The 27,656-nt window shown below is 52.9% G+C and overlaps 1 protein-coding gene and 1 pseudogene across 1 annotated transcript; one reads left to right on the top strand and one right to left on the bottom strand.

Moving 5' to 3' along the window:
• Window positions 1-3,961: 3,961 nt before the first annotated feature.
• Window positions 3,962-12,950, bottom strand: LOC130143376 (olfactory receptor 14J1-like; annotated as a pseudogene).
• Window positions 12,951-17,020: 4,070 nt separating this feature from the next.
• On the top strand, window positions 17,021-27,202 carry LOC130143377 (uncharacterized). The gene is made up of 4 exons (XM_056326062.1): window positions 17,021-17,936; window positions 19,907-20,093; window positions 24,424-24,592; window positions 26,249-27,202. Exons 1-4 carry the CDS (start codon window positions 17,021-17,023, stop codon window positions 27,200-27,202), a joined length of 2,226 nt encoding a protein of 741 aa, XP_056182037.1.
• The last annotated feature ends 454 nt before the right edge of the window (window positions 27,203-27,656 follow it).

A 27,656-nucleotide genomic window follows, 5' to 3' on the forward strand; every position in this document is an offset into this window, starting at 1 on the left:
GGGGATCCTTGAGAGCTTCAGAGTCCTTTTTCTTTCTTTCTTTCCAACAGCCCCATCGGCATGGTCTGTTCCAAAGGCAAATTTCAAATATGTCCATGCATTAAAAAAGCCTTGTCTGTTGATAATAATCCCAGTGCCCTTAGTGAGGCTGTGAGTTCTGCCTCTTGGGCCCACGTGTCAGATGAGAGGGCTTTGGCTTCTCTTCTCTCTCTGATAGTTACCACCACATGTCCTGCTCTTTGGGTCCCATTTTGCACAAAACTACTACCACCTACAAATAAGTCCCAGTCTCCATTTTCTGTTGGCGTGCCCTTTAATTCCACTCGGCTAGAATATACCTCTGCCATTGTCTTTAAACAATCATGAGTTGGTTCTTCTTTTCCACCGAGATCATGTCATTTTTGCCCAGGTGTCAGTTCCTGGGCCTCTTGCATCGGTAATACTGTAGCTGCCACTGTGCGCGGACAGGTTGGCCGTCCTTTACTGACACTGTCCAGCTGTTTGGAAAAGCTCCCCACGGCTCTGCTCCATGGTTCCAGGCTCTGGACCAACACTCCTAAGGCAACGTGTCACCTTTCATGCACAAAGAGTTCCAATGGGTTTTCTAGATTTGGGAGGCCTAGAGCTGGAGCACTCATTCCAGTCCGTTTCCATTCCGTAAATGCATCTCTGCACTCCTGAGTCCAGACGAGGAGGTTTCCCTTTCCTCCGACAGCTCATATAGAAGTTTGGCAATGAGTCCCAAATTCATTATCCGTAAGTGACACCACCCGGCCATTCCCAGGGATGCTCTGAGCTCTTGTTTTCATTTGGGTTCTGGGATTTGACAAATGGCCCTTTTCCTCCAGCTCCAAGACTCTGCTGGCCCAGGCAAATTGTAAATCCCCAATTGGTTGCGTCTTCTGGGGTGGTCTCTGCCCCCTGAGCCTCTCAGTGATTTTTCACTGAACTCACTCCCAGTCATACACATCTTCCTTGCTGTAATGGGTTCTGTCTCGAGCCATTAAGAAACTTCTTCTCTCCTTCCCTCCCCAGTCAAGATCCAAAAATTAACACAGCAGTCTACATGTGGTGTTATGAGTGAGGAGCGTGGGGACACGATCACTTCCCTCACTCTCTTGTCAAGGCACCTCTTCATACGCTCCAGGGCCCTGCTGGCTGCCTCTGCTACCAGGTCACGGGCTGGGATTGTGTTTTGCCTTCTGTCCCCCAGCACCACCAGGGCCTTTTCTGCACAGACACTGCCCAGCCAGGCAGGTCCCAGGCCCTGCAGCTGCAGGGTGTTAGTCCATGCGAGGGAGGTGCAGGCTCTGCCCTTGGTCCGTCCTGCATCTGTGCAGCTCCTGCCAGGGCGGCCACCCCACCTGCCAGGGTTCCCCTCCATGGCATCCCTAGGGCACAGGGATGCTCCTCTCAGTTTGGTGCCACCGACAGACACTGTGAGAGTTGCCTCCACTGGGTCATGTGTACAGCTCTTAAACTGTAAGCAGGAGAGTCCCCTGTGCTGCCCACACTGCCCCAGTATGTCCCAGTGGCCTCCAGGTGGGGTGTGAGCCCTTCCCCACTGCTCTCTCAGCCTGACCATCCAGCTGGTGTTTTACTCATCTCTTTCTGTTCGCACCCAGAGTGTCATGGCCTCACTCGGGCAGAACACTGAGGGAGACCATGACAACAGTTTTGCTGAAGCTGAGGGAAATGACATCCACTGTGGAGCTCCTCACGCACAACTGCAGGCTGTCAGGTTGGCGAGGCAGGAGTTACCCTTGGAAAATCCACCTGGACAGTTACCCGCTCAGGTGCCAGAAATGTCACCCAAGGGGACTCTAACTGGTGGCACACCCCTCACCATGGGGGTTTGAGCAGCCTGTGGTTCCCCGAGCTGCACTTATGGACTCCTTCCAAGACAGATGCAACACTTACTTGTCCTTTCTCACAAGTGATCTCTGCCAATTCAAGGAGCTTTCAAAAGCGATACCTCAAGGAAATATTGATTTTATACCAGAACTTCACCATTATTATTAGTTATACCACGCCCTTATTTTCTCTCATCTTTAACATATTTGCACCTGAGCAGGAGACAGTGACGACTTCTGAAGTCATCTTTTCAGCAGACTGTCTCAGCAAAGGCTCTTTCAGTTATTCACCAGTTTGGCAATAAGCTTGGCAATAAGTCCCAAATTCATTATCCGTAAGTGACACCACCCGGCCATTCCCAGGGATGCTCTGAGCTCTTGTTTTCATTTGGGTTCTGGGATTTGACAAATGGCCCTTTTCCTCCAGCTCCAAGACTCTGCTGGCCCAGGCAAATTGTAAATCCCCAACTGGTTGCTTCTTCTGGGGTGGTCTCTGCCTTTTCCCAGGGTACTTTGTACCCTGCTAGCCCCCAAAGTTTAGCAGGTCCTTGTTATAGAATCTTCTTTACTACTGGTTGCTAGCAGTACGTCACCTACCTATTGCAGCAAGGCGACATTTTCCTACCTCTTTTGCCAGCTTTCCAACTCCCTGGCTAATTGATTTCCAAAGACTGTAGGGCTATTTTTAACTCCTTGCAGTCATACAGCCCTGCACAGCTGGGTTTCTCGACCAGTTTCAGGGCTTTCCCATTTGAAACCAACCGATTGGTGACTGGCAGCAGCCAGCACAAGGCAGAAGAACGCATCTTCAAATCTCATACAGTAAACCATTCCTCATTCTCCTTCAGGGTGGTCAGGAGGGCATACGGGTGTGCTACTGCCTCATGGACATCTTGCACAGTTGCATTTATAGCTCGTGAATCTTGCACCAGTTTATATTCTTCTGAATTTGGCTTCCTGACAGGTAATACTGGAGTGTTATGTTCTGATTGGCATTCTCTTAGTAACCCAAAATCTGTGATTTGTTCAGTTAAGGACTCCAACCCTTTCCTGACTTGTAGTTTAACTGGGTACAGCTTTTGACTTGCTGCTCTGCCATTTGGCTTCCGCTGGATGATTACTGGTTCCCCTGCTTGGGGTTGCCCTGGTGTTCCTGAAGCCCATACAAGAGGTATTGCAGCATTTGTAACTGCTTCTGGTATCTGCTGTAGCTCGGCTTCCTTCTGCAACATAAAAACGTGGGCATCCCAATCTTTATTGTCAGGAATATGGTTCCTTTGAGGAAGCCCAGGTGGCACCTCAGGTAGATTTGGTTTCTGTCAACCAGCAACTGAATGCCAGCCCTGCAGTGCATCACGGTCTGACCCAAGTTCATCCAGCTGGTCCATGAACAGGAAGCCCATCACAGTGGGGGTTCCAATCACCTGGCTACTCCCACACTCCCCTGGTACTTATTCCAACAATCCTTTGCTCAGCCCCGTGAAGATACCATCAAAGAACCAGTGCATGGTTCTCACAGTGTTCCTGGATCACAGCATATGCAAACTGAAGCACATTTTCAGCAGCACCATGTCCTCCTGGAGGTCAGCCTCCCCTCCCCCACAGGCCTTCAGGGGCCTCAGCAGCACTGCAGCTAGCCAAGCCTTCTTCTGCCAGGGCTGCAGAGCCCAGCACTGCTTTTCTGGCCTTGCAGAGGGCAGGGCTTCCTCTGCTGGTGCGCTTAGATTGCCACCGCCACCCACTCCAGCGGGTCTCTGGTCTCCAGCACAGCACGGGCACACGCTGGGTCGGGGGCGCTTGGTACCAGCTTTGCCCGAGAGAAGCCTGAGCTTGGCCCCAGCGCTACAGCTGAGGTGCTGCAGCCCAAAAGCGCATCGATGGCTTGGGCCTGGGGCTCAGGCAGGAGGAGCTGGACTTCCACATGCTGTCATCATGCTGGATATTGATGGAGTAAATCATGATATTGATGAAATAAATCATGACGGGTGGTGGGACAGGCCACAGTGGTGCGGCAGGGGAAGGTGTGGGCTTTTCACGAGGGACAGGCCAGGAAGCTGAGGAGGGGATGCCCTCCGTGTGCAGGCACTTGTGGCACGTGCGGATCTCCTCTACGGGGTGTGCAGCAGGTTGGGTGAGCCCTTGCAGGAGAGTGTCAGCGAGAGGCCGGTTAGTGTGCCATCCTGGTGGGAGACACAGCACCCGCACTCAGGGTATGGCAGCGGAGAAAGGCTTATCTAAGCAAGCCAAGGAAGTCTGCAGGTCCATGATCCCAGCTCTTATTGGGGACTTCATGACCCTGACGCTTTCTGGAAGGGGAGCACAGCAGGATACACCCTGTCCAGCTGGTGTCGGGGGTCTCTTGAGACAAATTCTTTGCACAGGTGTCAGGCCAGCAAAGGTGACGCTCACCTGAATCTGGTCCTTGCCAAACAGGCAGTGCTGCTGAGGGGTGTGAAAACCAGTGTCAGCCCTGGCTGTAGTGCTCATGAAATAGGGGGAGAAGACTTTAGCCTCTTCAGGGGACTTGTAGCGGTAGTCCCATGGGCAGCAGCACTCAAGGACAGCAGAGCTGTGTATGGCTGGTCATTCAGGAAAGCATTTTCCAAGCAGAACTGTCCATACCGAGGAGCAGGAAATCAAGCAGACATGCCAAGAGAGATCCTTGGCTAAAGAAGAAATTCCTCAAGAATCTCCAGAGAGAAAAGGAAGCATCCTGGAGGTGGATGCAAGGGCTCAAAGAGGAATTTAGAAATAGGGATGTCTTCAGGGAAGCCAAAGCCTGCTTCGTATGGGGTCTTGCAAGATGTTCAAGGGCATCAAGAGGATCTGTCACTACTTGCAGAACAGTTTAAGAAATAAACTACACCCCTGTGTGGCCACTGCTGAGCTTAGTAAGAGCAGGTCTAGATAAATCTGAACATCCTCCAGGTCGTCTTTGCCTTAGTCTTCCCCAGCATCGTGTCCCAAAGCTTTGTGCCTGAAGGCAGGACTCTGGAGGGAACCAGCCAAGTGTGGATGGGGATCGTGTCAGGAGTCATTTGACCAAATTCAATGCTTCCCACTCCAGGGAGGTGGAGGGGCGGCATCCCAGGGAGCTGTGTGAACAGGCCGATGTCCCAGTGAGGCCATTCTCCATCCCCACTGGAAGGTCATAGAGACTGGAGGAACTTCCTCTTGACTGGAAGCACCTGTGAATCTCGTGATACCCAAGAAGGACAAATTGAAAGTCCTGCCCCTAAAGTGGACCGAGGCCCTGCGAGGACACAGGGCAGGGACTGCCTGGCTGGGCCCTTGGTTTGCATTAGGCAAACTAGGAGCCACCAGGAAAGGTGACCAACAGCCTCCTGGGCTGTATGACCAGGAGCACAGCCACGGCAAGCCATTCCCCCCCTCTGCTTCCCACTTGTTTCACCACATCTAGAGTACTTGTCTAGCACTGGTGCTCCGCAATAGCAGAGAGACACTGGCACGCTGGAGCCATTTCAGTAAAGAATCACAGAGATGGTCAAGGCTGGAGCACGGGCCCTGTTAGATCAGGCTGAGGGAGCTGGGCTGGTCCACCCTGGAGAATGGAGGGCTTTTGTGGGAGGATGTAAGAGCCTTGCGTTGCCTATGGCAAGGTTTCCAAGTACTCACTGTGGTACAAGGCAGGAGCACAGGAAGCAATGAACTGAAGCAAGAGCGCTGTCCTCCTTCTTCACCTTCAGCCTTCAGAGGTAGTGAGAAGAAAAGAAAAAACACCACAAAATGCAACTTAGAAGGTTCAGATTGGGTATGAGGAAAAAGCTGTGTCTGTCTGAGGGTTGCCCTCTGATGCCAGAGGTCACCCAGAGGGAGCCTGGGTCAGCCCATGGCTTTGTGCTTCAAGGAACAAGCAGGGATGAGGGGAGAAACTTCAGTGATGGCACAGAAATGCGGGTGTGAGGGCTGGGTGGGAAAGCAAGGAAGAGTCCAACCCCCAGAGTGGAAAGAGGTGCCAGCATGGACAGAACCTTTTTCTTCTCCTATTGTACTGTCTTTGTCCTGCCCTGTGAGTTTTACTCTGATCCTATGGCCAGAGAGCAGCTCTGCAGAGAAGGACCTTTGGGTGCCAGAGGACAAGCAGCTGAGCAGGAGCCATCGATGCACCCTCATGGCAAAGGCCAACGGCCCCCTGGGCTGCATTAGGAAAAGCATCGCTGGCCGATGGGGCAGGTGACCCTTCCACTCCTCTCAGCACTGCTGAGGCCACATCTGGAGGGCCGTGTCCAGGGCTGGGCTTCCCAGAGCAAGGGAGTTGTTGACCTACTAAAGCAAGTTCTACAAAGGGCCACCAAGCTGGTGAAGTGACTGGGGCATCTGTCAAAGGAAGAAAGTGTGAGAGACATAGACAGTTCCATTTGCAGAAGAAAAGCCTTGTGAGGGTCACATTAATGTAGATAAAACTCCATCTGAACCCAAGGAAATGATTTTGGACTCTGAGGGTGATCAATCACTGGAAATGATTGCCAGGAGCAGCTGTGGAATGTCCATCCCCAGAGATATTCCAAATGCACCTAGACAAGGTCTTGAACAACCTGCTCAAGCTGAGCTTGCCTCATCTGAGGATTGCACTGGATGATCTCCAGAGGTCTCTTCCAAACTCGATTCTCTGTCATTCTGGTATCATCAAAGAGTAAAGTAAAGACAGAAAGAAATGTAACACATATACCTTTGACCACAAAGATGGTGGGGTCCATAGAGAGAAACCAAGCTGGAGCAGAGGAAATGTTTGAGGAGCAAGGAGGAACAGAGATGTTCTGTGCCATCACCCCCTCTTCACTATCGCCCCTATTGTAGGAGGGGGCCTGGAAATCAGGACCATAAGTAACAATCAGTTAGCTGAAAGGAACGTGCTCCAGCTTGTAGGCCACAAACCCTGGGAGGATAAGGAGGGTGAATAGATAACAACCAACAGGATGAGTCTGGCCGAGAAAAGGTAAGGAGATGAGGAACAGATGGAGCCAAGGAGAAGTAACACTTTGTTGTTAATTGATGAGTGTAAAAACTTACTTAAAGTGTCCTTTGTTTGTAGTTAACCAAACAGGGATTGCCTGGTATGTAATGCTTAGCTTAAGGAACCAATCTGTTTAAAACGCGCAGCCTCTGATAACATATATAAACTCGTGCTTCTGCACAATAAGTCGGCATTTGCTAGCATCAAACAGCGTCCCGTCTATCCATTGCAGCAAACTGGTGACCCCGACGTGATGGGTTTATGAACCGCCAGGCTGAGCGGCAGGCTGCAAGTCCCACAGAACGTTGAATGAGCTGCTGAAAGGTAGCAGGAACCGGCAAATGAAGTCCCTCTGGAAGTGAGAGATGAGCTGTGGGAAACATGGGAATCAAGTGTCTTCCCCTGTGAGGGATGGATATGGACTCATAAAGGGTCTTCTAGTCAGATCCGGGAGTCCGTGCCTCAGTCTCCCCAAATGGTGACCCCTATGGTGGTGTTCCCAAGCCTTGGAAGAATAAGGACGGAACTGGTCGATAAAAAAGCCAGCTCGTGGAAGAGGGCTGTGTTCCGGAGGAGACGGCTTGGCTGAACGATCGTCTTGCTGTCCGGACCAGGCGGACAACCTAAACCCCGAGGATAACACCTGTATGCATCGAGACAGGTGAGCAGCCAAAAAACTTTAGAGACTTTAAAAGAAATGAAAGTGTTCAGCAGACAATTGTATGATGCTGCCGCAGAGGGGAACTCCGTGTCGGGAATGCATTTAGCACCTTGGTGGCAAATTCTGACTACTCTTTGCCAAGTGTAGACTAATTCTACTAACGGTGCCAAACCAGAGGAGGCTGTAAATTCCACTGACAGCGAGACTCTTCTCAACACACCGTCAGCGATGGCGATTCTGTCCACACCTCCTCTGCCCCCAAAGCTTCTGTCACTGACTGCAGCGACCCTCACAACACAGGACCAAGCACGGGAACAGGACAACTCGAACAATGATGCCATTGACACTGATAAAGCTTTTGATCCAGGTCCTATAGATCTGGAAAAGGAATTAGACCTTACCCCCCCACCCCCAACCGCCTCTCCCGATTTATTGACTGTACTTTCGGGGAGGGTGAAAGGGGGTCTGAGGGATTGGTGGCAGGAATGCAAGTGGGAAGTGCTTAAGCGAGGGGTTTTGGAAGTCACTATGGCATGTTCAGTATTTTGTCAGACAAATCAACCTGCAGAGTGGCAGCCTGTGCAATACGAGGCTGTTAAAGAGTTAAAGCAGTGCGGGAAGGGAGGATTCATAATACATTTGCTATGTCCCTTCTTGAAGTGATGGCAGAGCCTTATACACTCACACTGCATGATTGGAAGTTACTGCTTTGTATGGTACTAACTGATACAGTATATGATGTGGTTATCTGATTTTTGTGAGCTGTGTGTAGTGGCCTTGACTGAAAACCTTAATCGGGGAATTGCTGTTAACTATGAGCAGTTAGCTGGAGCAATTAACTGTGCCGATTCTGTGACTCAGGCAAGGTATCCCAGGGACAACTGTTTGCAGATGAAGGAATGGCTATTAAGGCAGTCAGGGTGCGGGAGTCTGGGCGAGCCTCTAGCTAGTCATTCGCCACAGTCTTGCAGGGTCCTAAAGAGTCATGTACTAACTTTATTGATCGGCTTCAGAATATTTTGCAGCAAGTGGAACATCAGGAAGCTCAAGGGTTGCTTTTTTAAACAACCAGCTATGATAATGCCAATGAAAATTGTAAATGGCAACTTTCACAATCACAACGCCAACATGTGTCAGAATGATTATAACGCAGAACTCACAGCTGACTGTAACTCTCAGGTTGTGCTCTGCAATGCAGCATAACACATTTTTTTGCTTCTCTAATCTCTTCTGTAGAATAGTACACACTCTTAACTCGCTTAGTAAATTAGGCTGCTAGCTTGCTAAAAAAAGTAATACCACAAATACTATTTTTTTTTTTTTTTTTTTTTTTGGCTTCTTAACAGATGTTGATTCTCTCCGTCATATCTTGTTACAGAACCGAGTTGCTATTAACTTTTATTATTAAAACAGGGACACGAGTGTGAAGACTTTGATAGGATGTGCTATGTGAATCTGAGTGACCACTCTGAATCAATCCACTAAAGCATACAATACTTAAAAGCCTTAAACAAAAATCTGCAGCAGAGCCAGGGGCGGGATGCCGTTGGTCTCTTCTCGTGGCTGGGAAACTTTGGGCCATGACTCAAAAGTATTACAGGATTTATTATCATTATCTTTAACCACCTTAGTGATGTTTGCCTTATGTCTCCCATGCCTTTTTTCCTGTATTCAGTGTTTAGTTGATTGTAACATAAATCAGGTCATGGTCACCCAGCTACATACAACCTTTGCCTCTTTGGAATTAACAAGCAAAAAAGAGGAGGATAGAGAATGTCTGGAGAGAGATATAGGAGAGGAAAATGAGAATGTTTGACCTAACAAGAGATGAGAGAACAGCTGGGTACTGTGAAGGAGAGTAGGAAAGATAAACATGGTTATCTAGTGATAAATAGGTGTCTGCATGCGTGTAGTGATATACAGCTATGTAACTGCTGAATGATTTCTGCCCTGAGCCTGGTGGCGCATGCAGCTGCGGTTTGTGTCCAGGCTCAGAGATGTAAATAAGGGCTTCTCTGTTATGGGAAAGTGTCTCTGGTTACATAAAAAAAAGAGGGAATGAAGGGAATGACCCCAGAGGCACGTTCAGAGAAAGCATGCTATGTTTTGAACTTTTTGACTGAACCAGTCCTTCTTTGGTGTGCCCTTCCTTGAAACTGACTTGCGGACATTGTTGCAAAAAAGTGAATGTATGTGGGGAATGAAGAATCTTACTGAAAGCCTTGATATTTGGGACAATTGATTACCTTTGTGTAATGTTAATCCAAAAGAAGTTGATATTGTATTGTTTGCACTTGGAATGTCGATAGTTGTCTTTCTGTAGATGCTAATGTAGTAGGAGGCTATGATGGGAACGTATCGCAGCGGTTCTTCTCTTATCCAGAGTAACAGCAGGGAAAGCATCAAAGAGTTAAATCACCTTGTTTGGTAGGCAGTTAAGAATCTGAGTCACATTTGCCACTATGACATACAAAACAGAGCAACTATTGGCTTTTTGTTGTTGGCTCAAGGACATGGCTGTGAGGATTTTGATGGTATGTGCTGAATGGATTTTAGGCACCCCACTGCAGCAACATGTTATCAAAATCTGAGAAAATGTCAGCCTTTTTTGGCATCCATTCACTCAGTTGGCAGTATTGTTTGTTTGCTATTGCCTTGGTTGCTGTCATGTTTGCAAGGGCCCCGCAAAACACGGCAAACCTGGTAACTAGCTGTTCAAAAACAAAAAGGGGGAATTGTAGAATTGTACAGAACAGAGACAGTGGGTTGTTTTGACATAGATAAAGTGCAGCTTTGGCCTTGCTTTGACAATGTGCAGCTGAAATCCTGCAGCAAAGAGTTAAATAACTTTGAGGGAGTATGAGAAGAAACTAGGATGAGACAGAACAAAGGAGGAATGTGATGTCACCTGTAGAAGATAAGGAATCAGCACGAACAGTAGAGAGTAGCCTGTAGTGAACATCGTTAAGGAATGTGTTGTATGAATTTGTCTGATCACTCAAAAAGCATAGCTCAGAAATTAGCAGCACTGCGCAAGAATATGAAGCATGTTACTGAAGGACATGATCCTTTTTCTGACTGGCTTTCAAGCCTTGGGTTAGGGGGCTGGTTACAAACCATAATCAAAGGAGCATTGATGGTATTGACAGTATTGTTGGTTTTAGTATTATGTGTTCCTTGTTTGTTTCAACGCTTACAAGGAGTGATGAGTAACTTGATCGAATGCATGTTTAAAACAAACGGGATTTGGATTGCTCAAAAACAAGAAGGGGGAGATGTAGGAGGGGGCCTGGAAATCAGGACCATAAGTAACAATCAGTTAGCTGAAAGGAACGTGCTCCAGCTTGTAGGCCACAAACCCTGGGAGGATAAGGAGGGTGAATAGATAACAACCAACAGGATGAGTCTGGCCGAGAAAAGGTAAGGAGATGAGGAACAGATGGAGCCAAGGAGAAGTAACACTTTGTTGTTAATTGATGAGTGTAAAAACTTACTTAAAGTGTCCTTTGTTTGTAGTTAACCAAACAGGGATTGCCTGGTATGTAATGCTTAGCTTAAGGAACCAATCTGTTTAAAGCACGCGGCCTCTGGTAACATATATAAACTCATGATTGTATACAATAAATCAACATTTGCTTGCATCAAGCAGTTTCCTGTCTCTCCATCGCAGCACCCTTGCACCTCTCAGGGTGTTGGTGTGTAGATGAATTGGGAACAATGGAGTAATTTGGCCCTTGGAGAAACTGTCAGGGGAATGGTCTTTATGTTTCAGTCCTGGTTTCTCACAGTCCATGTATTTTTTAATTGGCAATAAATTAAATTGAATTTTAATATGACACATTTTGGCCATGACCCATGAACATTGCTGGTATAATTTCTGCTTTTTTCCTGTTGAGTCAGGGGAGCGGATGAGCAGCTGTGGGGCTGGCTGGGTGCTGGCTGTGTTTAACCCTCCACAGGACCACATCAGGACTGCTGAGCCCACAGTGGGGCTCCCCCGCACAACAAAGACCCTGACAGACTGGAGCAAGTCCTGCAGAAGCCAGAAGGATGGTTGGGACCTGGATCATGTTATGGACAAGGAGAGGCTGAGAAACTGGGGTTTATTTGAGATAACATCTAGAGTGAAAGACTGGAGCGCTGGACCCAGGTCAGTTGGTGGGAACTCAGTCAGTGGTTTACTTCACTATTTCTCAAAGCAAAGCCGTGAGGACATGATCTGGCTGGAGGTGTCTGACCACAGCCTTGGCTGAGTGGCCAACTGTGGCAAGAGCTATGGGACTTGTGTGTAACCAGTGACAGTAGGAAAGTGGCTCCATTTACATTTAGAGTTGCAATGGAGTTGGGTATCACTGAGCCACTAAGGATGACAGAGCTGACCATGCAGCAAATGTTCCTCGTAGCGACTGGGGTGTACAACAAGCAAAGGAAACGACTGATGCTTAGGACATCTTGGGGCACCTGGGGCAGCTTCCCCTGGGTATCCAGGGAACATGGCACCGAGCAGAGCCCTGTGTCCCACCCGATTACTGCCTTGCTTCCTTCACCGTGACCCAAGGAATTGCACCAGGACACCCTGCCGTGTGCCTCCACCCTGTTATTTGCCCCAACTTTGCACACTCACACAGCTGAGCTCTACACTGGTGCTTTACTCTCCTCGGAAGTTGATAGATGTCTCCACTACACAAGCCCCTTAAATTACGGAGGTGTGACACAGGAGTCCAGCTGCACCATCCTGGATGCAAACATACAAAAGCCTCTGGGTCAGGCAGGCTGGGTTCATTCCTTTGAGGAAGTGGAGTGCATGCAAACATTCCAGGAGAAACACAGTTGTGACATTAAAAGCGCTAAATGCACAGGATGTTCCAGAGATGACCAGGAAATGCCTTGTGAGGAGATTCGGGCAGTTCAGTGCTGCTGAGAGACACCTGACTGCATCAGCTTCTTCAGTGCGTCCTTCAGCTCCTGGTTCCTCATGCTGTAGATGAGGGGGTTCACTGCTGGAGGCACCAACGAGTACAGGACTGAGACCGCCAGGTCCAGGGATGGGGAGGAGATGGAGGGGGGCTTCAGGTGGGCAAACATGGCAGTGCTGAGAAAGGGAGACCACGGCCAGGTGAGGGAGGCACGTGGAAAAGGCTTTGTGCCGTCCCTGCTCAGAGGGGATCCTCAGCACAGCCCTGAAGATCTGAACGTAGGACAGAACAATGAAAACAAAACAAACAAAAGCTACGCAAGCACCACACAGAAGCAGCCCCACTTCCCTGAGGTAGGTGTGTGAGCAGGAGAGCTTGAGGATCTGTGGGATTTCACAGAAGAACTGTCCCAGGGCATTGCCTTGGCAGAGCGGCAGTGACAGTGTATTGGCCGTGTGCAGCGCAGCACAGAGAAACCCACTGGCCCAGGCAGCTGCTGCCATGTGGACACAAGCTCTGCTGCCCAGCAGGGTCCCGTAGTGCAGGGGCTGGCAGATGGCCACGTAGCGGTCATAGGCCATGACGGTGAGGAGAGAACACTCTGCTGAAAGGAAAAAGACAATCAGGAAGAGCTGTGCAGCACATCCTGAGTAGGAGATGTCCCTGGTGTCCCAGAGGGAGTTGGCCATGGCTTTGGGGAGAGTGGTGGAGATGGAGCCCAGGTCGAGGAGGGAGAGGTTGAGGAGGAAGAAGTACATGGGGGTGTGCAGGTGGTGGTCACATACTACAGCAGTGATGATGAGTCCGTTGGCCATGAGGGAGGCCAGGTAGATGCCCAGGGAGAGCCAGAAGCACAAGAGCTGCAGCTCCCGCGTGTCTGCCAATGCCAGGAGGAGGAACTGGGTGATGGAGCTGCTGTTGGACATCTGCTGCCTCTGGGCATATGGTCCTGTCACAGGAGAAAATGTACAGTGATAATTTATGGGAGACTTCTGCAAGCAAAATCAAAGCCATTTCCCACAGACCATCCCCCCGTCACACACAGACATCCCTCTCTTTTCTCAGAGACCTTCCTGCAGCTGTGTGGCTGCAGCCCTGCTTGGTGCTGGCCGTGTGGGTGATGAAGAGCAGGGCATCTGCCCACGGGCTCTTGACCAGCCAGCCCCACTCTGCAGCAGTGGGTGGGGGCAGGGACCAGTCCTGGTGTTTAACTTTGTCCTCTGAAACCAGTGCCAACGCAGAAGGGCTGGTCAGCGTCTGCAGCGCCGGTGCTAAGGAACGGGAAGGGTGAAGGCATTGTAAGAGAGCTTTAGTTTTTTTCACAGCTCCCCCCCATCTCTCCTGTTGCCTATTCTCCGATGTCAGAAAAGCAGAGCATTTTTGCTGCCCTCCGGTGGAACAGAGTGAGGTCTGTGAGGCAAGAGGATTGCCTGTGGGTGAGTGCCCAGTGAGGGGAGGTGGTCTGTCCTTCTGGTTCCCAGGCAACCTGGTACCAAGTGTCCCCGAGCCCGGGGGTGCAAAGGCTTTGCTTCAGAGCAGAGACATGGCCTGGGCAAGGGACAGCTGAGTCTTGAGCCCTCGGACTGTGCAATGAAGTGCTGAAACGGGCTCTGCAGGGCTTACTGAAGCACTGAAGAAATCCTCCCCGCCCTGCCTGCAGCACCACCAGACACACACATGCACACACACTCTTTTAGGAGTACTTGGATCCTTTGCTGCAGTCTTCCTGGTGTCCTCTCTAGTAATGCGTTAACAAAAGTTGGTACTCCTGCACAAAACTTTTTCTAGTAAGGGAATTGCCACTGCTGGAAATAAGTGCGTCCCCCCAGGTGAGGCAGGGCCCATGAGGGATTGCCTCATCGTGCTGCCCAGCAGGTTCCCCTGCAGCCCCAGGGACAGCTGGAGGGAGCCCAGAGGGGCAGGGGAGGGAGGCAGGGAGAGCTCAAAAGCAGCCCTTGGTGGGAGGCTGCTGAGAGCTCCCTGCTGGAGAAATCTGCAGAGCCCTGGAGCCGGTAAGTGTGTGGCTGCAGGGCACTGCCTCTGCAGTTCCTAGCCGGGTCTGCAGCAGCTGGGGCCCCCCCAGCCTGTGGGACCGTGTGGGAGCCTTGTGCTGTGGAGGAGGCCAGTGTGCTGCAGAGCAGGGCTTCCCTGCTGCAGCGTGGGAGGGCCAGGGCATGTGGGCTGCCTTGTGCCAGGGCCGGCTGCAGGGCTGTGAAGGTGGCTGTGCAGGCAGGGGTGCCCAGGGCTGTCCTTGCCAGCAGGGTCCCTGCAGCCCAGGGGGCTGTGTGCTGGGGCAGGGGCTCTGCCGCCTGCCAGGGGCAGCTCTCAGCCTGCCGGGGGGCTCCCGTGCGGCTGCGGGGAGAGTGTGTGGGTGCAAGGAGCGAACCCTGTCAGGGCAATGTTCTCGTGCTGTTGCGTGGGTGCTGCATTGGTCAGGGCTGCTCGCAGCTTCTGCTCATGCCCACCTCATTTCCAAGGCGACTTCTCATGAGCACATTCACGGCAGGGGTTTTCTGCTGGAGTCTCTTCTTGCCTGAATCTCTGCTTCCATTTTTATCTTGCTCATCTTGGTAGGAATGGAATCTGAACTGTGTAGGTCAGAGCAGGGGCAGAGACTCTCAGAGCATCACAGTGATGTTTATGAGGAAGGTCAGCAAGTGCCTTCCCTCTGCAGCAGCATCCAGATCAAAGCAGCATCAGCTCTCCTTTTCCCTCAGGCTCTGGGGGAGCTGTTCTTTCAGGCCTGCAGGCAGAGAGCGGCTGCAGGGCAGAGCTGGGCACACAGGGGCTGAGCTGGGCTCTGTGAGCGCTGGCAGGGAAGAGCCGTGGGGCCAGAGAAAGAGCTGCTGGCAGGGACAGCTGCAGGCGTTGAGCGTGGCTGTCCTGCATTGCTCTGGTCTGGGAGGTGCTGTGCAGGGCTTGAGAAGGGAAAGGCATTCCAGTGTGCCCATCTGTCTCTCTCCTGGCTTTGCTCAGATGATTTTGGGATAACTGACCGGCTCGGTTGGAATGGGAGTTTCAGCTGCAGGCTCAGGCACAGACCCTGTGAGTCCTCCTGTGCCGATGTGAGCACAGCAAGGAGGTGTCCCGGGTTTCCTCTAATCTGTGAAGCTGTGGGCAATGCAGTGTGTGATGCTGGGGAAGGAGCTGGCTCTCCTTTAACAATTACCATAATCAGGACCCTTGGTCACCTGCTTGGGGTGTCCACCCAAGCTGCACGCTGCTTCCAGGGCACACTGTGACCATGGGTGTCCCTGGCTAGAAACGGGGGTGCTGAGACTTCGAGAAAGGGCGAGCCATTCTGTGCTCTGTAGTGGATCCCTCTGCTCTTCAGCAGTGTCTGCTTGCTTTTTAGGGTAACAAAGTGTCCTGGTTGTGGCTGGGATAGAGTTAATTTTCATCTAAGTGGGAAGGACTTTTGAGAACAATTTTGAAAATGCACTGATATTTTTGGTTGTTTATAGGTGATGCAACATGTTCATGCTCAGTATATAAACTTGGTGGGGGTTGCTGGGGTCTGCCAGTCGATGCTGGGGACTGGCTGGGCATCAGTCAGTGGGTGATGAGCAGCTGTATTGTGTATCACTGTCTTCCCTGCTTCCTTTCTTCCTTTCTTCCTTTCTTTCTTTCTTCATTTCTTTCTCTCTTTCTCTCTTTGCTTCTTTCCTTCCTCCTTGTTTCTTTCCTTCTTTGTTTCTTTCTTCCATTCTTCCCTCCTTCCTTCCTTCCCTCCTTCCTTCCTTCCCTCCTTCCTTCCTTTCTTCCTTCCTTCCTTCCTTCCTTCCTTCCTTCCTTCCTTCCTTCCTTCCTTCCTTCCTTCCTTCCTTCCTTCTTTCTTTCTTGGATTTTATTACCCCCGACTACCTCCCTCTCATTATAACTGTCATTCTCATTATTGTTATTGTAATTTCATTTTTATTCTACTGCATTTATGATTTTTTTCTCGTCTCAAACTTCAAGATTTACATTCCTTTCTCATTCCTCTCCTCATACCTATGGGTGAGGGGGGAGTAAGTGAGCATCCCTGTGGTACATAATTTCCAGCCAGGGTTAAACCAGGACACGTCAGTGTAATTGGACTCTATCACAGAAAGCTGCAAGTGCGGGGCAGCTGAGAAGGAGCTGGAGGGACTCACCAGAGTCCCTGCCTCTGCCCTCAGGCACAGACAGTGCCCTTGCCTCTCAGCACTCACTCTGCTCTCCCTGAGCACAGTACAAAGCCCTCCTGACCTGACTCTGGCCATGGCCGTTGCTCAGCACGGGCAGAGCCGATGCTGACAGGCCCTTCTGCGCTGGGAGCAGTTTGGGCTGAGCCAGTGCAAGGCCAGGACTGGCCCCTGCCCCCACGGTTCCCATGAAGCCCCTGCTGCAGAGCAGGGCTCACTGCTGGGCAGCCAGCGGGCACAGCCCCTGCTCCTCACAGCACACTCGGCCAGCACTCAGCACAGCTCCAGCCACGGCTCGGAAGGGAGCTCTCCTAGGAACGGCAGAGGGGGGGACATGGGGCAGCGGGGGCGCATCTAGGAGAAACGGCTTTCACTTGGCTCAAAGAAGTCTCTCCTAAATTGTCCCTGCCTTTTGTCCTTCAACAGGTCCCTGTGTTCAGAAACAGAAGATGTCTAACAGCAGCTCCATCACCCAGTTCCTCCTCCTGGCATTGGCAGACACGCGGGAGCTGCAGCTCTTGCACTTCTGGCTCTTCCTGGGCATCTACCTGGCTGCCGTCCTGGGCAACGGACTCATCATCACCACCGTAGTGTGTGACAAACATCTCCACACCCCCATGTACTTCTTCCTCCTCAACCTGTCCCTTCTTGACCTGGGCTCCATTTCTACCATTGTCCCCAAAGCCATGGCCAATTCCCTGTGGGAAACCAGGGCCATCTCCTATGCAGGATGTGCTGCCCAAGCTTTTCTCTTTTTATTTTTCATTTCAACTGAGTATTTTCTCCTCACTGTCATGGCCTATGACCGCTACGTGGCCATCTGCCAGCCCCTGCACTACGGGACCGTGCTGGGCAGCAGAGCTTGTGTCCACATGGCAGCTGTTGTCTGGGGTAGTGATGTTCTCTATGCTGCGCTGCACACGGCCAATACTTTTTCACTGCCACTCTGCCACGGCAATGCCCTGGGACAGGTCTTCTGTGAAATCCCACAGATCCTCAAGCTCTCCTGCTCACACACCTACCTCAGGGAAGTGGGGCTTATTGTGGTTAGTGCCTTCATAGCATTTGGCTGTTTTGTTTCCATCATGCTGTCCTACGTTCAGATCTTCAGGGCTGTGCTGAGGATCTCCTCTGAGCAGGGACGGCACAAAGACTTTTCCACGTGCCTCCCTCACCTGGCCGTGGTCTCCCTCTTTCTCAGCACTGGCATGTTTGCCTACCTGAAACCCCCCTCCATCTCCTCCAAATCCCTGGACTTGGCGGTCTCAGTCCTGTACTCGTTGGTGCCTCCAGCAGTGAACCCCCTCATCTACAGCATGAGGAACCAGGAGCTGAAGGACGCACTGAAGAAGCTGATGCAGTCAGGTGTCTCTCAGCGGCAATGAACTGACTGTGGCTCTTTACAAGGTATTTTCAAGTCACGTATAGGACATCATGTGTGTTTAACATTCCATCTATGACAATCATGGTTTTACTTCAATGTATTTCCTCACTCCACTTCCCCAAAAGCACGAACCCAGCCTCCCTGACCCAGAGGCCTTTGTACATGCGCCAGGGAGGATGGTACATATATACTCCTGTGTCACATCTCAGTAATAAAAGGGTGGGTTTTTTCAATGCCTATATCTGGAGGTTGGTCTCTTCTTCCAAAGCTGAGCTCAGGAACAGGCTGCAGGAATTGCCCCCAGAAGACCATGCTGCTGGGCTTGGGTTCCCCATGGCTCAGGGGAGGAGGGCATGGGGCAACGCGTTAGGGCATGGGCCTGTGTTGAGCCTTGGCGTGTGGGGGCCCAGTGCCCATGGGAATGGTGGGTGACCAAGAGGGATGTGCCTGGGACCATCTCCCTGGGCTTTCAGGCACCGCTGCCCTGCACAGCAGCACCGCCTGCTCAGGGCCATGCCTGAGACCACATCCCTGGGCAAGAGCAGGTGTCTCTGTGGATGCCCCAGCTGGGGCAGGCTGCTGTGTCCCTGGTGCAGCAGGAGGTGCCTGGGGAGCCCCCAGGCCAGCAGCCTGGTGCTGGGGACAGGGACTGGCCCCGAGGGGCTGCCAGGAGTGGGCAAGCAGGGTCCCTGTGAGAGAGGAGCAGCAGACAGAGGGAGGCAATGGCCTCTGTGTCCTCCTGCCATGGCTGGTGCCAGCCCTGGGGCTGACTGGCAGGAGGAGACCCCTCTCTGCCCACCAGCATCTCCTGTGCCCTTGTGATGGTCTATGGCCATGGGGTGAGTGCCCAGAGCTCTGCAGCCCCCTTTGGGTGGGCAATTGCATGGGGCCAGCCCCGCGTGGGCTGCTGTGTCTGCCTGGGCTGGGGAGAGGGCAGGGGAGGTGGGCAGAGCTGGGGGGGGGGCTGGGCTGGGAAGGGCCAGGGAGAGGGAAACACCAGTGAGAGCTCAGCTGTGTGGGTGTGCAGGGTGGGGGCACACAGCAGGGTGGTCCTGGTGCAGATCTGGGGGTCAATGACAAAGGAAGCAAGGCACCAGGAGAGCGAGACTGAGGTTCCTGCTCTGTGCCATGTTCTTTGGAAACTAAGGAAGCTGCCCCAGGGCAATTTTCCCCCAAGAAGTCCCAAACACTTCTCATTTCCATGTCTGGTTATAGAACTCAGCCTCTATGAGGGTCGTTTGCTGCATGGTCACCTCTGTCCTCCTCTGTGCTTCAGTGATACCCAACTTCATCACCATTTCTAAATATAAAGGGAGCCACTTTCCTACTGACACTTGTTACACACAAGTCCCATAGCTCTTACCACAGTTGGTCTCTCAGTGAAGGCCATAGTCAGACACCTCCAACAAGATCATGTTCTCATGGCATGGTGTTCTAACAAATATTGATTGAGATCCCACCAGCTGGCCTGGGTCCAGCGCTCCAGTCTTTCACTCAGAACCATTTCTCAAATAATACTCTTGCTCTCTCAGCCTCCCTTTGCCCATAATATGCTCCAGGTCCTAACCATCCTTCTGGCCTCTGCAGGACTTGCTGTGATGTGTCAGGGTCTCGCTTGTGCTGGGGAGCCCCATTGTGGGCTCAGCAGTCCTGATGTGGTCCTGTGGTGGGTTAACCTTGACCAATGGTGAGACAAACATTCAGCTGCTCATTCGCTGCACTGACTCAACAGGACAAAGGAAGAAAATAAACCAGCAATGCTCATGGGTCAAGATAAAGACAAAGAAATCTCTTAATGATTCTTTTCATGTCCAGAGATGTATTGCCTTGGCAAAGATTAATTTATTGCCAATTAAAAAAATGTTTGGATTGTGAGATACTATGGCAGGAGAAACAATGGGTGAGATAGTCTGGTTTATTCTGGGGGAATCAGTCTCCTTGGTGTTCACAGGACAGGTAAGCACGGATGCCAAGAGTGCAGGGGCTTGTGGGCAAGTTCCTCAGACCAAACAGGTTGCCCACTCTGATGCTCACCTGCACCTGGGACTCCCCAAAGACAACAATCTGCTCAGGGATGTGAATAGCAGTGCCAGTCTTGATTGTAGTGATTATGAAATTGTGGTGTCCTTGATGCCCAGGTAAGTGGGGAAGGAGAGCAGCAGAGCACAGCCCTGGGAGATGAGGGTAGTAAAACCTGGCCTGCTGAGGGCACTGGCAGGTGGGATCCCATGGGGGCAGGGCCCTGAGAGCATCCCTAGGCCTTCCTGGCCCTGACCAGCCTCACCTGGGGCCTCCACCCAAAGCTTTGTCCATGGCTTCGGGGGGCCATTGAAGCCAGGCAAGAGATTCAGCCCCAGCATGATCTATGCCGTAGGTGTGCAGGTCACCTTAGAGAGGCGTGTGGGTCTCCTTAGGGTCACAACAACAGGCACAGCTTTGCCTGCCCATGGACCTTGTTGGTTCGGAATGTCAGCATCACTTCCCAGCATATTCTGAATGGGGTTTGCCAAAGATATGAAACCGTGGCCCTCCAAGTCCTGGGGACTTTCTGTTGCCTCCCTTCCTTCCTCAACTCCCTCCGAATTATACACATCTTCCTTGCTGTCAAGGCTTGTCTCTGGCCAAAAGCCCAGCAGCCACCCAGCCGCTCCCTCCCCGCTTCCCTCCACAGTCAGGGCCCAAAAATGAACACAGTCACGGACAGGGGGTCTAACGAGGGATGAGCGTGGGGACACAATCACTTCCCTCACTCTCTTGGCAAGGCACCTCTTCGTACGCTCCAGGGCCCTGCTGGCTGCCTCTGCTACCAGGTCACGGGCTGGGATTGTGTTTTGCCTTCTGTCCCCCAGCACCACCAGGGCCTTTTCTGCACAGACACTGCCCAGCCAGGCAGGTCCCAGGCCCTGCAGCTGCAGGGTGTTAGTCCATGCGACGGAGGTGCAGGCTCTGCCCTTGGTCCGTCCTGCATCTGTGCAGCTCCTGCCAGGGCGGCCACCCCACCTGCCAGGGTTCCCCTCCATGGCATCCCTAGGGCACAGGGATGCTCCTCTCAGTTTGGTGCCACCGACAGACACTGTGAGAGTTGCCTCCTCTGGGTCATGTGTACAGCTCTTAAACTGTAAGCAGGAGAGTCCCCTGTGCTGCCCACACTGCCCCAGTATGTCCCAGTGGCCTCCAGGTGGGGTGTGAGCCCTTCCCCACTGCTCTCTCAGCCTGACCATCCAGCTGGTGTTTTACTCATCTCTTTCTGTTCGCACCCAGAGTGTCATGGCCTCACTTGGGTAGAACAACGCTTAGGGAGACCATGGCCAGAGTTTTGTAAAGCTGAGGGAAATGACATCCACTGTGGAGCTCCTCACGCACAACTGCAGGCTGTCAGGTTGGTGAGGTAGATGGCAAATCTCATAAGCAGTCATAAGCCATCACAGTGAGAAGAAAATACTCTGCTGAAATGAAAAAGAGAATCAGTAAGTGCTGGGCAGCAAATCCTCAGTAAGAGATGGCTCTGGTCGTACAGGAAACTGAGCGTGGCTTTGGGGAGAATGGTGGGGATGGAGCCCAGGTCGAGGAGGGAGAGGTTATGAGGATGAAGCACATGGGGGTGTGGAGGAGGTGATCGCACAGTACAGTGGTGATGATGAGGCTGTTGGCCATGAGGGCAGCCAGGGAGATGCCCAGGAGAGCCAGAAGTGCAAGAGCTGCAGCTCCCGCGTGTCTGCCAATGCCAGGAGGAGGAACTGGGTTAAGGGGTAGCCACTTGGCATCTGGTGCCTCCTGGCACAGAGATTGTCTGAGAGGGAAAAGAGTTAGGCAAGACTTTGCTGAGCAAAACCTAACATATTTCTCAGAGGAACCCCAATGAAAAGGCCTCTCTGCTTTCCCGAAGACCTTTAGTAGATCTCTCATGAGTTGGTTTTTGCTGAGGGTGCTCCAGGGAGTAGGAGACTCTGCTGTGGGCTCTGCAGGAGTCAGTCCTTCCCTACAGCAGTAGCGAAATAGGAACGTGGCGTGATCTAGGATTAAATACACTCAGGGCATCAAAGGGCTTCACAGCATTGCCACCCCGTGTTCACCCAACTATGGAGCGGAGTTGAGGGGATTTTTCTCTGTGTATTTTGTTCCGGTTGCCCCACCACAGCTGAGGAGTGGTTTTGGCACTGCCATTCCTGCTGCACTCCAGGTGCCATCAGGTGGGCCCTGAGAGGCAAAGAGACAGTCCCTTTGTGCGGACTGAGGACAGCCAGTCTGTCCACCCGCCCTGGTTTCAGCTGCCCTGTGCTGGCAGCTCCTTGACCTGCAGGACTGTCACCCCCAATGCTTCCCAGAGAAGGAACTGGACGCTGCTGAGAGCAGAGGCAGCCAGTTTCCAAGTACCGATCTGCAAGCTCCTCATGCTGCCTCATCATACCTGAGAAGGATCTCCGCTCTGCCCCTGCAGCCAGGGACACAGAGGGCACATTGCAGCTGCCTGTGCACAGCTACCCAGCAGCATTCCTGGGGTGTCTTCTCCATGGGGCTCCCTGATCACACAGCGATGCCACCGGAGAGTTGTGCCCTTCTGGAGCGCAGCCTGCAGCCACCCAGCTCCTGAAGGTGGGGTGTCCTGAAGTGAGAGGTGTCTCTTTTGGACTTCTGGGAGCTTAGGTATCAGGAGGCGATTGGGAGACCTTACTGCCATAGGCTAACCTGTATGGCAAGAGCCCTCAGGCTGGTCTCTCAAAGGACAAAGCAGAAAGGGAGAGGAGTGAGAATGATGTGAGAGAACAGCCCTACAGACATCGAGGTGAGTGAAGAAGGAGGGGAGCAGCGAGACAGAGGCTTGGTGGGATCCTGCAAGCCAGTGGTCAAGTAACCGCCCGCTGACAGCCACAGGGCAGCACAGTGACAATGCACGTTTAGGTGTCTGCAGGTTCTTTGCATCAGCGTTCTAGCACAGCTGCCAGATGGGCCAGCAGCTGTGATGCTCCCCTGGATCTGAAACCCTGCATCATTCGTGTCCACCTTGGTACTAGGAGCAAAGAAATGGTGGAGTCTCATCTCCCAGGGGAGTGAGGCAGGAGAGCAGCAGAGTGCAGGCCCCAGGTCACACACTGGCAGGCTGTGGCCTGTGCAGAAGGAGGGAACGCTCCTTCGGGTGCCCTGGAATTGCCTCACCGGTCTAAACCGCGTGGTGGATGCCTGGGCTGTTGGAGGCTGCTGTCCTTGCCGAGCAGCTGTGCTGAGCTCTGCCACCTGCCTTGGCACTTGGTTCCCTCAGGGTCACAGCTCTGTCTGCAACAGGACGGGCTGCAGCTGCCTCTGCGTGGGCCCCTGGCTGAGGGCCCTGCTGCACATCTGGGCTGAAGCCCCCCAGCTGTGGCACCAGCCCAGCTCTGCCTGGCCATGAGGCAACCTGGTACCAAGTGTCCCCGAGCCCGGGGGTGCAAAGGCTTTGCTTCAGAGCAGAGACATGGCCTGGGCAAGGGAGAGCTGAGTCTTGAGCCCTCGGACTGTGCAATGAAGTGCTGAAATGGGCTCTGCAGGGCTTACTGAAGCACTGAAGACATCCTCCCTGCCCTGCCTGCAGAACCACCAGACACACACATGCACACACGCTCTTTTAGGAGTACTTGGATCCTTTGCTGCAGTCTTCCTGGTGTCCTCTCTAGTAATGCGTTAACAAAAGTTGATACTCCTGCACAAAACTTTTTCTAGTAAGAGAATTGCCACTGCTGGAAATAAGTGTGTCCCCCCAGGTGAGGCAAGGCCCGTGAGGGATTGCCTCATCGTGCTGCCCAGCAGGTTCCCCTGCAGCCCCAGGGACAGCTGGAGGGAGCCCGGAGGGGCAGAGGAGGGAGGCAGGGAGAGCTCAAAAGCAGCCCTTGGTGGGGGGCTGCTGAGAGCTCCCTGCTGGAGAAATCTGCAGAGCCCTGGAGCCGGTAAGTGTGTGGCTGCAGGGCAATGCCTCTGCAGTTCCTAGCCGGGTCTGCAGCAGCTGGGCCCCCCCCAGCCTGTGGGACCGTGTGGGAGCCTTTTGCTGTGGAGGAGGCCAGTGTGCTGCAGAGCAGGGCTTCCCTGCTGCAGCGTGGGAGGGCCAGGGCATGTGGGCTGCCTTGTGCCAGGGCCGGCTGCAGGGCTGTGAAGGTGGCTGTGCAGGCAGGGGTGCCCAGGGCTGTCCTTGCCAGCAGGGTCCCTGCAGCCCAGGGGGCTGTGTGCTGGGGCAGGGGCTCTGCCGCCTGCCAGGGGCAGCTCTCAGCCTGCCGGGGGGCTCCCGTGCAGCTCTGGGGGCGTATGGACTGAGCCCTGATAGGGAAGGATCTCTCTGCTGTTGAGAGTGTGCTGCAAGGGTGAGCGCTGTTTACAAGTATAGGTTACCCTCAGAATATGTCTGGATGAGACTTTTTGTATCGAAGGTCAGCGCAGGGATTGCTATGATAAATCCAGGGCTCTCCTCAATCTGTGTTTTCAGTTTTCTGTTGTTGGGGGCAGGAGAGGGAAGGCGGAAATGTTAATGGAGAGCTCGAGTTTGAAGATGTCCCTGAGACTGCCAGCTGTAACTCTGAGTGATGAGGAGGTCTGCCAGGAGCCTCCTGAAGTGCCCTCAGCCACTCCTCCGCCTATGAACAGCAGCAGCAGCACCTTTGCTGGAGCCATCAGGGTCGTTCTGAGCTGCCCTTTTCCCCCTGCGGGCAGGACCCTGTGCCCAGCCAGTGCCCTTCAGAGAGGCACGTTTGTGGGGGGCCAGTGCACAGAGGCAGAGATGTGGTCTGTGAGCACTGACAGGGAAAGACCTGGCACAGGGAGATACCTCCCACAAGGAAAGTCTCCTGACATCCAGGATATTGCAAGGACTGATAGGAAACTTCAGACAGAATTGTTGTTGAAGGGAGAATCAGAAAGCTCTCTCTGACCATGTGCAGTGCAGACCCCTTTCTCTGAGGCATCCCCCTGGCCTGCTCTCCCCCCAGCAAAGCCTCTGCCCTCAGGGCTGGGGGTCCCGAGGCGTGAGCCACCCCCTCTGCAGCCAGAGCTCCAGCAGAGCCGCGGTGCAGCTCTGCAGCCACGTGCCCCGGTCCCTCTGCAGAGCACAGGGGCTGAGAGCAGCTGCCCGGCAGTGTTGGTGTGTGGGAGGTGGCGAGCAGAGCTGGGCAAGGGCAACGCTGCCCTCAGTGCCTGGCTCGCTCGCCCTGGACACTCTTACCTAGACCATCAGTGCAATTTTACTTCTTTCTCTGCCGTTTTGGGTTAGTTTTATTCTCTAGCTCTTGCTGTCAGGCTCTCTGGGGATGGGTGTTTCAGCTGCAGAGTCACACTCTGACCTTGTGGGTCCTCTCCTGCAGGTGTGTCCATGGGAACAAGTGTCCCAGCTTTCCTCTCACCCGTGGGGCTGTGGGCAATGCCCTATGTGGGGCTGGGCAATGGGCTGGTTCTCCCTGAACCTGATGCTCTTGTTAGGGCACTTGGCTACCTCCTTGAAGTTCCCTTCCAAGCAGTGCGTTGCCCTCCAGAATGGAAACCTGTCCCCTCGCACCCATTAGCGATCTGAAAGCCCCACGTAGATGCGTAGAGTTTCTGTGATGGAGAAAACACTGCTGGGGTGGGTGAAATGAGCTGTGTATCCTTTGCTGTGGGTGGGATGCTGAGTTCTGATGAAAGTCTACAACCTTTACTGGTCTGTGGTGGGTCAGACCGTTCTCAGCAGTGCCTTGTGGTATTTCAGGGTAACATGGGAGTGTGGCCACCATTCATCTCAGGAAGGTGCAAGCCCACAGAAACTGGGAACCAGAAGGACAGACCACCTCCCCTCACTGGGCACTCACCCACAGGCAATCCTCTTGCCTCACAGACCTCACTCTGTTCCACCGGAGGGCAGCAAAAATGCTCTGCTTTTCTGACATCTGAAAATACTCAACAGGAGAGATGGGGGGGAGCTGTGAAAAAAACTAAAGCTCTCTTACAATGCCTTCACCCTTCCCGTTCCTTAGCACTGGCGCTGCAGACGCTGACCAGCCCTTCTGCGTTGGCACTGGTTTCAGAGGACAAAGTTAAACACCAGGACTGGTCCCTGCCCCCACCCACTGCTGCAGAGTGGGGCTGGCTGGTCAAGAGCCCGTGGGCAGATGCCCTGCTCTTCATCACCCACACGGCCAGCACCAAGCAGGGCTGCAGCCACACAGCTGCAGGAAGGTCTCCGAGAAAAGAGAGGGATGTCTGTGTGTGACGGGGGGATGGTCTGTGGGAAATGGCTTTGATTTTGCTTGCAGAAGTCTCCCCTAAATTATCGCTGTCTTTTTCTCCTGTGACAGGACCATATGCCCAGAGGCAGCAGATGTCCAACAGCAGCTCCATCACCCAGTTCCTCCTCCTGGCATTGGCAGACACGCGGGAGCTGCAGCTCTTGCACTTCTGGCTCTCCCTGGGCATCTACCTGGCCGCCCTCATGGCCAACGGACTCATCATCACTGCTGTAGTATGTGACCACCACCTGCACACCCCCATGTACTTCTTCCTCCTCAACCTCTCCCTCCTCGACCTGGGCTCCATCTCCACCACTCTCCCCAAAGCCATGGCCAACTCCCTCTGGGACACCAGGGACATCTCCTACTCAGGATGTGCTGCACAGCTCTTCCTGATTGTCTTTTTCCTTTCAGCAGAGTGTTCTCTCCTCACCGTCATGGCCTATGACCGCTACGTGGCCATCTGCCAGCCCCTGCACTACGGGACCCTGCTGGGCAGCAGAGCTTGTGTCCACATGGCAGCAGCTGCCTGGGCCAGTGGGTTTCTCAACTCCCTCCTACAGACAGCAAATACTTTTTCACTGCCACTCTGCCAAGGCAATGCCCTGGGACAGTTCTTCTGTGAAATCCCACAGATCCTCAAGCTCTCCTGCTCACACACCTACCTCAGGGAAGTGGGGCTTATTGTGTCTAATGTCTTAGTAGTGTTTGGGTGTTTCATTTTCATTATTCTGTCTTACATGCAGATCTTCAGGGCTGTGCTGAGGATCCCCTCTGAGCAGGGACGGCACAAAGCCTTTTCCACGTGCCTCCCTCACCTGGCCGTGGTCTCCCTCTTTCTCAGCACTGCCATGTTTGCCCACCTGAAGCCCCCCTCCATCTCCTCCCCATCCCTGGACCTGGTGGTGGCAGTTCTGTACTCGGTGGTGCCTCCAGCACTGAACCCCCTCATCTACAGCATGAGGAACCAGGAGCTGAAGGGTGCAATGTGCAAACTGATAACTGGATGTTCTGAAGGAATAAAATTATGAATAGCATTTATAATGTAGTTCATCACAGACCCAGACTGTCTTCTGAATTTGTTGTAGTTGCTCATGGTATTTCATTTCTGACAAAGGTATCGTCCCCATTCTAATTCCTTCTGTGATTTTCTTTTCTGAAGGTGCCCTGCTCTCTCCTCATCTAACAAAGCCAAAGGGCCATTAGGCAACTTTATTTTTGCTGGGATTCTTCCTTCCAAGGCCTTTCTGGAGCTGCAGGGACTGTTCCTGTGTCCACAGACGGAGGGGAAAAGGTTCCTGGCATGGCAGCAGTACCAGGGAACACCAGCCCTTGGCTCTCCAGTGCTGTCCTCCTTCCACTTCCACACTCTCCTTCTGACCCCATGCCTTGGTGTAAGGCCTGAGTGCTCTGGCAGCTTGGTCACCGCCGTGGTGCATGGCAGTCCTGTGAGCGCAGGCAGGGGCAGGCAACGGGCACTCTGTG

This window comes from Falco biarmicus, unplaced genomic scaffold (genome assembly GCF_023638135.1).
Source record: "Falco biarmicus isolate bFalBia1 unplaced genomic scaffold, bFalBia1.pri scaffold_27, whole genome shotgun sequence".
In the NCBI taxonomy this organism is placed as follows: Eukaryota; Metazoa; Chordata; class Aves; order Falconiformes; family Falconidae; genus Falco; species Falco biarmicus.